At 66.7% G+C, this 14,269-nt stretch overlaps 1 protein-coding gene across 1 annotated transcript; it reads right to left on the bottom strand.

Annotated features, from left to right (window-relative positions):
- Window positions 1-7,447: 7,447 nt before the first annotated feature.
- On the bottom strand, window positions 7,448-12,202 carry C1QTNF12 (C1q and TNF related 12). Its single transcript, XM_082687631.1, has 8 exons — window positions 11,700-12,202; window positions 9,447-9,563; window positions 9,255-9,366; window positions 8,982-9,130; window positions 8,381-8,489; window positions 8,095-8,185; window positions 7,827-7,905; window positions 7,448-7,634 (listed from the first exon to the last, which is right to left on the bottom strand). Exons 1-8 carry the CDS (start codon window positions 11,865-11,867, stop codon window positions 7,536-7,538), a joined length of 924 nt encoding a protein of 307 aa, XP_082543757.1. The 5' UTR covers window positions 11,868-12,202; the 3' UTR covers window positions 7,448-7,535.
- Between the last annotated feature and the right edge of the window lie 2,067 nt (window positions 12,203-14,269).

Below are 14,269 nucleotides of genomic sequence, written 5' to 3' on the forward strand. Positions count from 1 at the left end.
CCGTGGCTGGGTTCTGGGGGTGGAGCTGCCGGCACCTGGGTGGGATGTCCGTGTCCTGCTTGTGATACTGTCCGGTGGTTCTGCAAGACTCTACCACCGGGGGAGCCTTGGCAAGGGGCGTGGCACCTCTGGCACAGCTGCCTTAAATTTGCAATATCACAAAATTTAACATTTAATATAAAAATAATTATGTCACTAATTCCAATATAAGAGCAACGTGGGACCTGAGAGAGAGACCGGAGAGGGCAGGGCGCCCTAGGGTGGCCGGGCCCAGGAAGGGCCCGCACAGTCATGCTGGGGAGGCCAGCAAGGCTCCCAGAGGCCGGTCACGAGCCCTGTGGCGGGTGGGAGCTGGTGCGCTACCCCACCATTGGCCCTGCCCCCCCCCCGGATCTGAGCCAAGATCCCCACCCCCTTCCCTGCCCCCCCAGGCCCCCTAAAAGCCTGGGGGACAGAGTTGGCAGGAGTGGAGAAGGATCAGGGACATGGTAGGAACTGAAGGAGGGGAGGCCTGTGGTGTGGTGACTGCCCTGGGACACACACCTGCTGGAGGAGACCACACGCCCACCCACAGGCTCACAGGCTCAAGGCTGAGCCCTAGACCCGCACAGCTCCTGGTGCCCGCCGGCCCTCATCCCTCCCAGCTGCATGCGCATCACAGGCCCCTGCCTCTGGCCGGGTGGGCCTCCCAGGGCTCAGCATAGACCCTGCCTTGCAGGGGCGGGCCTCCCTTTGCCCAGCACCTGGCCTGGACGACAGGGTCCTAGAGTGGCCGGAAGGGGCTGGCTGCTCCTGGCCAGAACCTGCAGGGTCTGACCGGGACGGCCGGTGTGCCCCTCAGCCCCCACCTGACCCCGGGACCTGGGTCCCCTTGTGAGACCACTGCCTTTCGTTGTCTGGGGCTGAGGGAGCTTATGGCCGCTGGCCAAGACGGGCTTCAAGCAGGCCAAGCATCCGGCCCTGCTCAGGACAGCCAGAGGAAGCGCGGAGAACCACCACGTTCAGAGGCACCGGGGCAGCAGCAGCCCAGTGGAGACTGAATCACCCTAACTGGCTCCGGGGTGCTTGTGCTCTGGTCAGGAGAGAGGCTTGGGTTGTCTGTCCCTCCTACTAAGGATGCTCTGGGTTAGGGCTGCTGCCGCTCCTGCCCTGAGTCCGGGAAGCTGGCTGAAGGCCTGTGTCAGTCCTGACACCAGGACCTGGCCTCAGAACGAACAGTAGGCACTCAAGGGGTTGCAGTCCAGGCCCTGGGGGTCTCCTCATTCTTGGGACCCTATGGCCCTCCACTCTTGGGTCACCTCCCAGCCTCCACCCAGAGGACCCTCCGCACAGCCTTGGTTGCTGAAACAGCCCCTTCCCCTGTCACCTGGCCTCTAGGGGCTCCCCTGCTTCTTCAGAGCCAGGGTGGGCTCACTGCCAGCCTGGGCTACCCTGGAGTTCCTGCCCCCCCCACACACACCTGGTCCCACTCACCCCCAAAACTCTCCTCTGACCCTGCCCCATTCCCAGTCCTTCCTGACCCCTGTCTCCCCATCGCGCCCCATTCCCCCTTTCAGACCCTCACACCCTGGAAGAAGCCGCCGCAGACCATCTGACACTCCCAGACTGCAGCCAGGTGACCCTGCTGCACTGAGGGCTTCAGAGACCCCAGAGCAACCTCCCACCCATGGGTCCTGAGGCCACATGCCCAGGGCAACGTCCTCTGCTGGGTATCACTGGGGCGGCCACCCCTTCGTCCCCAAGGATTCCGAGCCTCCCCCACTGTGGGGTCCCACTGGAGGTTGTGCAGTGGGTGGGGCGGCCTGAGTGGTGGCGGGGGGGGGAGGGAGGGCGGGAGACGAGACCTCAGGCCTTTGTTCCAGCTGCCGTGACCGTGACCAGAAACTCAAGCCCGCCCCCCCACCCAAGGCCTGGGGTTGCAGGGATCAATCCCCTAGACCCCGAGGGGCCCAGAACAGGACCGATTAGCAGCTCTGTGGGGCTAGGGGAGGACCAGGAGCACCTGTTCGGGGAGGTCCCAGGGATCTGGAATGGCATCCGGATGCCAGCCTCAAGGGGGCAAATCCAGAGACTGGGCAGAGGTGTGCCCCGCCTCCAGTCTGAGCACCAACAGGGGCCCAGGGGTCCATCCACCCTGTCCAGCTGGTGGGGTCCCGGAGAGAGGACCAAGCCTTTGCGGGGCATCAGCCAAGCTGCTCTCAGGAGACGGGCTTCTGCGGAAGCTGACCATGGGGACAGAGTAACGCCCGCATCCCTCTTCACACAGACTTGAAGCCTTCACCCAGGCCATCTCGGGAGTGGGGCATAGGGCGGCCCAGGAAGTGATGAGGGTCAGGGTCTCTACAGAGCAGTCTCCACCTGGGCTTGGAGATGAAAGCCACCCCAGAACACACCCACCCCCAGCCTAGGAAGGGGACCCTGGCAGCTGAGTGGGCAGCCAGAGCTGAAATCTGGGGAGGCCTGAGCCGGTGGGAGCGGTCAGGGAGGCAAGGGGCAGCCCCTTGGTGGCCACTCAGCAGGACAGTCAGGGGCCCTCCCACACACATCTGTGGCCCCTGCCCACGCGGGGGTGGGGCCCAGAGTGGCCTCCATGCACAGGTGTCCCTGTACCCCTGGCCCCAGGTCCCTGCACTTCCCGGGCTCACGGCCCTAGACCCCTCCGGCTACAGGCAGCAGGTTCGCCAAGCAGCGCTCCTGTTGCTGGGTGGTGGCCAAGGCCAGGGAGAAGCCGGGGCCACAGAGCAGCCCGGACAGTGTACTGCTCTGTCCACCGGAGGGAGCCGGGACCACAGCTGCTCCTGCTCCGTCCTCCAGAGAAAACACAGGCAGGGGTCACTGCCCGGGAAGCCCACAAAGACCCTCACCCAGACCTCACCTCCCACCGACCCAGGGCCTGACCCCGCCTGGCGACTAGAGGAGGAGGCAATCCAAGGCCTGCCTCCTCCTTCCAGCGGCATCCGTGGAGCCCCGAGGCCCAGCCCCCAAGGGGCCCCTGCACCCTGACAGGGGCGCCTGCTTGATGCTGCAAAGGGAGTGGCGGATAGACGGCCAGAGCTGGCTCCAGCCCCCCGTGACAGCTCGTCACCCGTGTCGGGCCCTCCAGCCACAGGAGGAGGGGTCCGGCAGCCTCCTCGGGCCTCCTGGGGCCTGGCTCTGGAGCACCCTGCTGCAAGGGACCCCCCGCCACCTCTGGCTGCTGGGGCCGTGGGGGGAGGGGTTCCCGCCTACAGCAGGGCCGGGAGGCCGAGTGGCTGCTTCTGGACGGGCTGTACTTCAGAAGTGGAGTTTTGCTTGGCCCTCTGACACCTTTCCTGTTCCCTCCTGTTCTCGCCGCCCCCTCTCAGAGCCAGATTCCAACCGAGCAGCCTGGAGGGGCGGCAAGTGCGGGTGGGGGTCCCTCCTACCCTCGAGGCTGCCGGGGTGTGTGGCCCATGCAGGCTGTTGCAGAACTGACGGGATCCCACCAGAGGAACCCATGAGTCACTGCCCCGGAGCCGGGACTGCACCCCAACCTCCCGAACAAAGGCCCTTTGTGCCCCAGCACTCCCCCCCACCCCGCCCCCAGGCCCGCCTGTGCACACCGTCACACTCCCGGCAGATGTGCCGATGGCAGCCGCGGGCACGGGTGTGGGTCAGGGCTGTGTGCTTGACCCCAGGTCGTGCTTCCCCGCCCTCCTGGACCCAGCCGCAGGCTGAAGGCCTCCACTCTTGGGTCAGCTCGGGTGCCTGGGGCTAGGCCCCAGCAGCAGGCTGACCCTAGGGCAGGACCCTCAGGTCATGGAGCGCTCAGAGCCCACAGGACACACTGGCCAAGCCCAGCCAGTGAGCAAGACCCAGGGAGGCCCCGTCCCACCGCCCCCCTGCTCCCCAGCTCGCCTCTGGAGGCCGGCCCGGCCTTGGATCCTCCTGTGTGCAGGATAGAGACCTTGGAGGAGATAAAGCTTCCTGCTGCCCCCAGGGAGCCTCTGCCCCAGGACAGTGTCCTGCAAGCTCCTCCTTGGGCGTGAGGAATCCCTGTCCCTGGCCACCATCGCCCAGCGTCCCCAGCCACCACAGTGAGCCCAGCTTGAGGACTGGCAGCAGCACTTCTCCGCCTCAGGGTCCAGCAGTCTTGTAACCCCCAGCACGGTCCAGCCAGCTGGCCTCCCTGACACCAAGGACGCCAAGCCCAGCCATTCACAACCTCAGCGACTGGTGGGCCCAGGGCTCCAGCCACGAGGTCCTGGACACCGGCCCTGTGTGTGCTTCCACGTGTCCCAGGTTAGCACAGACCGTCCTGGCCCCAGGCAGAGAGAGAGGCGACACAGACCCAGGCCGCACATAGCCCTCCCAGAGACCCTCAGCAGCACTCTGCGGCCCCACCCCTTCAAGTCAGAGACCCCATCTGGGCCACCACCAGGTCAGCCCAGGGACAGGCACACCCAAAGACATGAGTTGAGAAACTGCCACCCAGACCCCCGCACCCCCAGGCCAAATCTCGGTCCCTGGCCAAGGTCACAGGAGTCAGCACGACTGGTCTGGAAGTGAGAAACTCCCAGGTGTGCCGGGAGTTAATCCAGCTGGGGAGAGCTAGTTGCCCTTGAACGGTGCCCTCACCGGCCACAGGCCCGACCCGAAGGGGCGAAGTCAGACCCAAAGCTGGCCTGGCGGGGCTGTATGCTAAGCCCACACTTCTTGCAGGGACCAGGGCCCAGGCTGGGGGGGGGGGGAGCTCCTTCTGCCAGCTTTGCCCCATCCCAACCCTCAGCCCCCACAGAGAGGGAGAGGGAACAGGCAGCCTTCTCGCTCCCAGCCTGGACCCCTCCAACCCTGCCACAGACCTCAGGCGGGGCCTGGCTGCACGGCTGGCAGGGGCTCCTGGCCCTCAAGAGCACTGTCCCCCAAGAACACTGTCCCAAGCCAGATACCCACATTCCTGTCTGCTCTCAAACCAGACGAGCCCAGGGTGCTGGAAGGCCAGCCTGGGGCCCAACACCGAGACACCCCGACTCTCAGCGTCCCAGGACTACCGTGGGGCCCATCAGTGGCAGTCAGGCGATTGCCCGAAGACCAGGGCTCTGACTGTGCAGGGCTGGGGGACACCAGAGGAAGGCTGCCCCCTCCCTAGAGACCCTACCTAGCACAGCAAGGTACCGAGCCCTGTCTGGCAAGCTCCAAGGTCAGATGGAGGTTCTTGGAAGTGAGCCCTAAAGGAGGTTAGTGAAGGTCAGCCCATTACTTCCTGCTGCTTCAGGGCAGGGCTCATGGTCAAGGGTCAACCCGAAGCCATACAGAGCTGTGCGGCCCTCTGACTCTGGCCCCAGCTAGACGCTCAGGCCACCCCAAAACCCAGCTACAAAGCCAGCGACCAGTCCAGGTAAAGGTCCCCATCTCCCGGGCTCTCGCATTCCCTGGAGCCCCTGCTCAGGCTGGGCATCACTGTGAGGGCCCAGGGCCCCTTGGGGGGCTCCAGACCGCTGCCCAGACCCCAGGGAGCTCTTTGAACACCACGGTCGGGGTTGAGTGCAACAGGGCAGCAAGCTTCTTTCCACTGAAGGGCGTCCCAGGGGCTGCTCCATAAGAATCTTCATCTCCCTTTCACAGAAGACGGCCCTCCCTTCTCTCTGCGGGCTGGGTACCTGGGCTCTGGAAGGTGGGCTCAGCCTTGGGGAGCCTCACTCTGCATCCGCCCCTTGCTCACCCTGGGAGTCCACCCTGTGTCCATGGGGGCCTGACCCCTGGGCCCCCTCAGCTCACAACACTCAATGCCCTACGGCAACCACCACGGCCCGCCCCCGCCCACATGCCTTTGCTCCCAGTCCCTTAGCCATGGAGGCCCAAGTGGGGACAGCACATTCCAGGGGAATTACAGCTAAGTGGCTAATGACCTCTGATTAGGGGTGACCGAGACAGGGAGGAAGACCAGACAGACCTGGAGGCAGGTGCTGTCGAGCGACGGCCCGGGCCCTGGCCACCTGCCCACCGCAGGCTCCGCGGGGTCCGGCCCTCTGTCCTCGCCTCTCATCTGTCCTCGCCTATCTGTCACTGTCTGTGGGCTCCGGGTCTGGGTCTCCATCTCTGTCATCACAGTCCCCAGAGCACGTCTGGATACCTTGAGACCTGTCCCCTCCAGGACCCAACCGGGTCCAGGAGGACCTGGCATGGAAGGGACTGGCTGGCACGTAAGGACCTGTAGGAAGTGGGGGGCCCCCTGGACCCTGAGAGGCCCCAGGCACATCTGAGAGTCTGGCCGGGGCTGGCCATGGTCTCTCGGCATTTCCCGCCCCTTTCCCTTCTGTAAATGGGGGTCAGACATGGACAGCGCCCATGGCGGAGCCTGGCGCAGGACCTCAGTAACGGGAAGTGGGAGACAGTGCCCCTCCTCCCCCAACCTCCCCGGAGAGGGCCCCGTCCCCCCCACACCCCGCAAGCTGCCAGAGCACCCCCACTCAGACCGGGCTGGCGCCTGCAGCCACTACAAAGCAGACACCCCCAGCTCGCCCCCCACCCCCGCCCCGGCCCCTGACGCCACCCTGGGGCGACCAGGGAGAGAGGTGAGGACGGGTCATCGGCCAAGCCCGTGGTTGCAGGGGCTGCCGCCAGCCCGGCACCAGCCTCTCCTGCCTCATTACCCAGCGGGCTGCAGGGAGGGTCCCCAAGGGGAGGGGCTGGAGAACGGCCCTCGGGCGCCCATCTCCTCCCGCCCTGCCTCCCGTCCCCGCCCCCTGAGCCTGCCGAGGACCCCGGAGCGCCTGCCCTCCCCTCCCCCGCCCACTCACAGGGCCAGGGCGGCCCTTCCCTGCTCCGCCTGGGAAGGGGGGCTTCGGGCCCTGCCCCCAGCCCCCAGGCATCTGGGGAGGGGTCAGGGGCCTGGCCTCGGCCCTCCAGGTGGGGCTGCTGCCGAGGGCCCAGGTGCCAGACAGAGATGGTATCTCAGCAGCTCCGCAGAGGCCCGGGCACCCCGAGACCAATTCTCATTCTCTTTGGTCTGGGCTTCCGGGAGCCGAATCAGGGTGCGGGTACAGAGCCCAAATCCACAGGACCCGCAGGCAGGGGCTTAGCGCCCCGCCCCGTGGTTTGCGTCCCGCCGCGGGGGCCGCCGCCCGCCGTGGAGGGTGCCCTTGGCCCCGCCCCGCAGACGCATGCGCACTAGCACATCGGCGCGCAGGCCCGCCCTGCCAGGTTCCCGGGTGCAGCCCTGCGCGGGCCTCCACCTGTGCGCTGCCCGCACCTGACCCCGCAGGACAAGGCCCTCCCAAGGGAAACAGTGACAGCCAATGGCATCCGGCCGCCATCGGACTCACCAGCTTCTGGGACTTGTGGTTTCCCAGGCTGAATGGATCTGGGCCCCTGGGCCCCGCAGGTGCCCATAGGCTACTGCTTCCCAGACTGGACACCAGCCCACATGTCCTTCCAGGGCTGCACCCCCACCCCCACCTGCATGATGACACAGTAACCACGCGACAGGGAGGGCTGACAGTTCTTTATTGCTGGGACCACAGGTTTAGCAGTGGACAGTGGGGGTGGGTGGGCCCTGTGGGTCCCCCGTCTGGCCCTCACGTGCCCAGGAGCAAGCCGGAGAAGCTGGAACCACTCTGGATGGTGAGGGCTGTCCCAGAGCCGTTGTCCACGAAGACGGAGGCGTACTGTCCAGCCTGTGGACACCGCACAGTGGGCATCACCAGCCATGGCAGCACACAGAGGAATGAAGCGCGAGCCCCACCAGGCAGCACCCACCCGGGGGGGGCTCACATGGCCGGTGTCCAACCACTCGCAGGACTGAGCGGTGCCAGGCAAAGGCTCCAGGCCTGGGGCCCGTGCCCACGCGTCTGGCCCTCTGGCCTCACCTGCAGCTGCAGCAGCCCCTCCACATGCACGGTAAAGACTCTGCCACGGCTCTCCAGGCCCGAGATGGCCTCCAGGGACCTGGACGCAGCATCGCAGGGTGGGGTGAGGGCGCCGCTGGCTGCGGGGCCAGGACCCCACCCGAGTACACGGGGCAGCTCTGTGTCTGCAGCAGCCCCTCCCTCTCCGCAGGCAGGACAGTCCAGGCCTGGCCACCACCCCCTGCGGCCCCCGCAGCATCAACAGTGCCCCCAAGGAAGGCCCACTCACGTGTGTCGATGACACAGGGACTCGATGCAGACAAGCACCCGCACGGTGTCGCGAGCCCGCGCCCGCGCCCTGCCCTGCGGCTCCCTGCGGTCTGTGGAGACAGGCAGGCCTGCAGCAGCCCCCCGGGGAGGACGGAGCAGAGAGGGGCAGGGGCTAGACAGCCAGGTGCAGGCCCAGGAGCGGCCAAGCTGGAGGAGAGTGAGCCCTCAGTGAGAGCCCCGGCGGGAGGTGGGGATGGAGGCATGTCTTCAAGGGGACCCAGGCCTGGGGGCTGGCCCCCACTCACCCACGTGCAGGCTGGCGGAGAACTGGAAGATGGCGGTCACCGGGGCTGTGAACCGGCCTGAGGCCAGGCTCAAGCCAGACCCCCGCAGGAAGGCGCCCTGGGCCGTGGGCTGGAGGGACAGCAGGTGAACAGCCAGCTGCCGCGCCCGGGCCCTCATCTTGCACATCCAGCCTGGGGGAGGTGCCTGTGACTGACAGCCACCCCCACAAGCCCCCAGTGGGCAGGATCGGCAGCAGGGGACCCATGTTTCTGGGCCCACACGGGCCCCAGGCCCCAAGAGATGGAAGAGCCCTCAAGAGCCCCCACCAGGGAAGGCATCCCTGGCTCCTGGCGCCCTTGGGCCCCACCCAAAGTTGTGGCACACAGGACCTGCTAATCCTGACTCAGGTCACCCCACCCCCCCGTGTCCCCCCCAGGCACCCTCTGCATGCGTGTGCTGGGCGACTGTCCCAGGCTGGCTAGGAGCCTTGCCCAGCAGTGGGGAGCCAACCCAGCACCTGGCCCCCCACCCCCCTGGCCCCTACTGGGATATGAGGTGCGCCCCCCCCACCTCCCGACCCAGATGCCCCAGAGGACCAGCCCCCCACCCACGCGCACTCACAGCCTGGAAGCCATGCAGCTCCACCAGCGTCCTCTCGTCCACCACCAGGGGGCCCTTCAGGGCGCAGTGGAAGGCCTCGGCCACCAGCTGCCCTGTCCCCTCAGGCAGCGATGGGCCCAGCAGCCCCAAGAACCGGCGCTCAGTGGCCTCTGTGAGGAAAGGGTGAGAGCAGCGTCTTGGGTTAGGCTGTGGTCACCCCCAGGGCCCAGGCGGAAAGATCAGGGTGTGGTCACCCCCAGGGCCCAGGCGGAAAGATCTGGGACAGGGTCTCACCTTTCAGCATCTCCTGAAACTCTCGCAGCAGGGCTTCCTGGGTGACTGTGGCACCGGGAGGCCCGGGGGGCCCAGGCGGCCCGGGCGGCCCGGGGGGCCCAGAGAGGCCTCGCTGAGGGGTGGCAGGAGAAAGTTAGGGTCCCAGTGGGAGCCACAGCCACCCCTCCCCTGGGTTCAGACCCCAGGGCTCACCAACTTCTTGTCCCGGCCCCGGCACCGTTTCTTGGAGGCCCCGTCATGTGGACGCCGGACGAAGTTCAGCCAGGTCATGTGGGCGTCTGAGAACTCAGACCCCAGGCCCTCAGGTGGCTGCAGGGCCAGGGGACAGAGCTACTGTGCTGGCCACCGGGCCCCCACGAGGCCTCCCCTACTGCCCCCAGGGGAGAGTGGAGAGACTTGGGGCCCAGGCCGCCTGGGGCAGGACTCAGCACACATGAGAAACATGGTAATGGGTCACTGCAGGCCACCCCTGGGGACCCAGACCAGGACACACAGGGCAAGGACCTGATGTCCAGGCACCTTGGTTCTGGTTCCATATTGGAGCGGCCACGTCAGCTCCCACGGCACCGGGTTCCCAAGCCGACGGGCACACCCATGTAGACACGGGCCTGCCCCACACGTCCCCGCAGGTGGGCGTTCTCGGGGGTACGTTCTCGGGGGTGGGGGGTGCTCCCCAAGAGCTTCAGAGCCCCGCAGAGCTGGGGAAAGCACAAGCACAGGCCCTGCTCTGCGCTGGGCATCAGGTGGGTGAGCGGACACCCCTGGCCAGGCTCCTTGGGCTGGGACCCAGGCCACAGCGGCCCAGCCCACCTGACTGTTCGAGCAAGGGCTGGGAGGGACCATGCTCCCCCTCCCCTCCACCCACTCCCCCCAGCCCAGTTTCTGCGCTGGGACAAGCCCGAGAGGCAGCAGCCCCTGAAGCTCCTTCGAAGTCGAAGAAAGCACATCCCACTGAGGGGTGTGGGCTGGGGAGAGCATCAGCCTGTCTCTGAGGCAGTCCGCAGGCCAGGCTGGGGCAGGAAGCTCATCACACGGGCAGGAACCCCGCAGAGGCTGGACTGGCTGGGGCACAGCCACCACCACAGGGCTAGAGCAGAGCCCTGGCCACTCTCAGAGGGCTCTGTCCGGCAGCGCAGGCTGACAGGCCCCGCCTGCAGGGTCCAGTCCAGCGGGCAGCCCTCAGTCCCAGACATGGCAAGAGCCAGGTTCAGAGGCCAGGTGCTGCCTCCCAACCCAGGAGGGGCAGGGCTTCTCAGGAGACCAGACAGGACAGGAGGGGCAGGGAGGGTGCCTCCCACCCCTGATCTGGGGCCCACCCGGAGAAGAGGGAGAAGCCAGGAATATCTGAATATCCTGGTTCCTGGGGTACCTGCTCTCTGCCTGGGGGCCTGGCTGCCAGCCTCCCTAGCCACACCTGGGGGCTCAGGGGCCTCGAGACAAGTCGTCAGTGGTGTCTAGGGGCCAAGGGCTACAGGAGTCGGGGGCAGGTGGAAGAGGAGCCCACCCCCAGCAGGAGGAGCAGGGTCCCAAGGCCTGGGGAGGGCTGTTCTGGGGTATGTGTCCCATGGCAGCCCCCCACAACGGAGACACTCCTGGAATAGAGATTTGCCTGCTTGTCCCCAGGCGGACCCGGGCCTACCCCCAGAAGCTGCCAGTAGCCCACCCTTCTCTGGCTGGCAGGGCCCGAGGACTCACACTCCTCAGCCTGCCCATCTGGAAAATGGGGCCTCAGGCTCCAACGGGCCGCGTGGGCTGAGCGCAGCCGCGCTGGCTGCAGTGGAGACGCCCTTGGAGGCGGGAGGCCAGGATCAAAGGCACGAGGGCTTGGGCGGTGGGAGGCCTGCCCCAGCAACTGCCTCTCTCTTTTCAGGCCTGCGGCCCCCACAGGGACAGACCCATGCTGCTGGGGTCAGCTCCAACCCCCCCGCCGGAGATACCTGGCCCAAGATGGTGGAGGGCCAAGGCTGAGGCGGGTCTCAGAGGGGACCCCCGGGGCAGACTGAGGCCAGAGGGACTACAAGGACCAGAACACTGGCTGTGAGAGGCCATCGGGGGTGCTGGACACACAGTGGGGGGCAGGGCAAGGATCTCCAGGAAGCCCAGGGTCCAAGCTAGCCTTCGCCTCTCCAGCCACCCAAGTTGTGGGTGACTCGGATAACCAGCAAGGGGCCTGCCCCCGCCACCTGCTCCGCAGCAGGCTGTTAGAGGCATGGAGGGCCTGGGGCTTCAAAGGGTCCAACACAGCCCCTCCCCTCCCCCACCCTTCCCCTGGGCCCGGGGCCCCAGTGGCTGCCCCAAGAGCAGCTGCTGCGAGTCCTGCCCAAAGCCCCACTCCACTCAGACAGGGCAGAGCCACAGAGAAGGTGACCCGCCAAGAGCCAGGGGGCCGCCCTAAGCCTGCAAGTATGCGCAACCCGCCCCACGTGCAACCGGCCCGGAGCGTACCTTGGGGGAGCCCAGCAGCCCCTCGCTGTGGGACGTGGTGGCGGTGGGGGGCTCAGTGCGCTGGCTGGGCTGCTGAGGCCTCTTGGGCTCCCGCCGCGCCCCAACGCCCCCCAGGAGCAAGAGCTGCAGCCCGAGGGCCACAGCAGCGGCCGCCCAGGCCCAGTGCATGGCGCCCAGCAGCTGCAGACCCCAGTGGTGGCGGCTCAGCCCGGTGAGCGGGTACCCCCAGGTGTGCTCATGGGGGCAGCGGTGCAGCCGGCACTCAGGGCCCCCTGCGGAGACACAGCCCCAGGGGGCACCTCGCCACCTCCCTGCAACTGCAGGCAGGGTGAGCCTGGGGCGGCGGCACAGGCCCCAGGCTGGGGCAGACCACTCCAGGGACGCACTCCCTCCCGATCCCCCGGGCTGGGACCGGCGCCCGCCTCCCTCCCATGCAGTGCCCCGGCTGCCCGCGCACGCCGCCAGATAAACCCTCCCCTCCGCCCCAAAGCTCCAAGGGGGAGGGCTCACACTCTGCCGGCTCTGCCAGCCAACAGGGGCTCCCCTGCCAGCCCGGGGGCGGAGACGGGGGCGTTAGGCTGTGGCAAGGGGCTGCTCCCTGCCCCGGGGAAACAGCCCCCGCCCTTCTCCAGGAGGGCCGACTGGCCCTGCAAACTGTTGACATGAACTCACCCCACCCTGCTCCCAGAAAAGCTCGCAGCACCTCGTATCCAGGGGGCCCAGGGGCAGGGACAGCCTCCATCAGGACAGCCAGCCCCATCTGCTCTTCCCAAGGCCCACCTCATTCAGGCCCTCCGGATCCTTCCAGCCCTGCCCCAGGCCCCCTCCAGGCCCTCTGACAGAGGTCCCCTACCCGAGAGTCCTGGTGATGCCCAAAAGCCTGGTTCAGACCCTGCTCCTGAGAAAGGCAGGACCTGGCACAGACAGCTGTTCGACAAGGCTCCCAGCCACATCCGGGCCTAGATGACCCTGGGCACTGGCCCTCCACTGGAGTGAGCATGTCTAGTGAGAGGGGGGACTGAGTGACCTCAGAGAACATCATGGTGGGCGGCCCGCCCGAGGCTTTCCCCGAGTCCTTCCACCCCCTCCTCTTCTTGGGGCACAAGGCCAAACCTTACTGCCCGAAGGGGTGCCCTCACCCAACCAGGCCTCTCCGCTTCCTGCTGTCTTCAGCCGGCAGGGAAAGGGACAGAAGTCCGAGGAGATGGAGCGCAAGACTTGCCCCCAGTGGGACCTGGAAACCGGTGCGCGGGTCCCCAGGGAGAGTTAGCGCCTTTCCTTAGCCACCAGCACACTGTGGGCAACAGGGTGACCGGGGCCAGCTGAAGCCACCCAAGCCTTGCAGAGTCAATCACCACATAACGGGGGCCAGGTGGGCTGACAGCTGCCCCTTGGTGGACCAGGCCTACGGACGGTCAGAGCCATGGCTAGCCCCGAGCCGAGAGGAAGGTGGGGGCACACCGGGCCTGGCGGACAGCACGAGTCCTCCGCCAGGAACTCCTCAATTTCCAGACGTCCGCCAGGAATGACAAAGGCAGACTCTAGACCCAGACCACGTCCACGGTTGGCAGCTGCAGGCAGAGCCACTCCCAGAGCCACGCCTGGTGGGGAAGATGTGAGGAGCGCCTGCGCAGGGTCATCCGTCCCCACTCCTGGTCCAGGCAGAGCTGGTCAGCTTCAGGGACAACAGCGGGTGGTGACGGCAGACTGCAAGATCACCGTCAGAGACTCAGGTCCCAATGCCTGGGTCTTGAAGAGGGCACAAGGCACGTAGGCACCTCTTTTTCTAGCAACTGCATCCTGATAGCCCCATGCTCAGAGGCTTCGAAGTGTCCGCAGAGTGCCGGGGGCAGTGGACCATCCCGGACTGGCTACTGTGTGGGCACTGCCAACTGGCTCGCCTCCAGCACAGTCCTATAGGCAGGTGGACCTATAGCGGACGGCCTCTGAAGCGGGACGGGGCAGCCACACAGCAATAGGCCTCAAACAGGCCCAACCGTGCCTAAACCATGAGGTTCTGCGCCCATCCTGAGGCACCTCGACCACAAACAGGAAGGACCAGTTCCCTGGCCCACTGGTTGGTAAGCTTCTTCCGGGCTGTGCTCTGCAGAGGGACGCGGCCCCCTTGGGCTCAGGTCGTGTCAGGGAAGCAGCTCCCTGCTTTCCAGTGCCTCCTCTCCCTGCATCCTATGGGTCCTCTCAGGGCCTCAGCTCCCCCAGTGAGCACGGGAGCTGCCTGGAAAACCACCCAAGGGACCCCGCTCTCCAGTCCACACCCTACTGCCCAGACACCCACGGCCCCTGGAGGGGAGGCCCAGGCCCACAGCCACACCTCTCTACCCACAAAGCCACAACCCAGACGCCGGGCCTTGTCCCCACAGCAGCCTGCCCCCGTGATGCCCTCGACATACCGACGACCACCCCAGGCTCAGACCCAGACCGTCCGGCTGCATTCACAAGCTTCCAGGCTCAAACACAGGCCTGGGGAAGTTTCTTGGGGACAGAGATGCTGGGAATGGTCTTCGCAAGACCACCCAGGACCCCTTCCCCTCTGTCCGTGCAGCCTGACT

Source organism: Mustela nivalis (genome assembly GCF_964662115.1).
Source record: "Mustela nivalis genome assembly, chromosome: 10".
Classification (NCBI taxonomy): Eukaryota; Metazoa; Chordata; class Mammalia; order Carnivora; family Mustelidae; genus Mustela; species Mustela nivalis.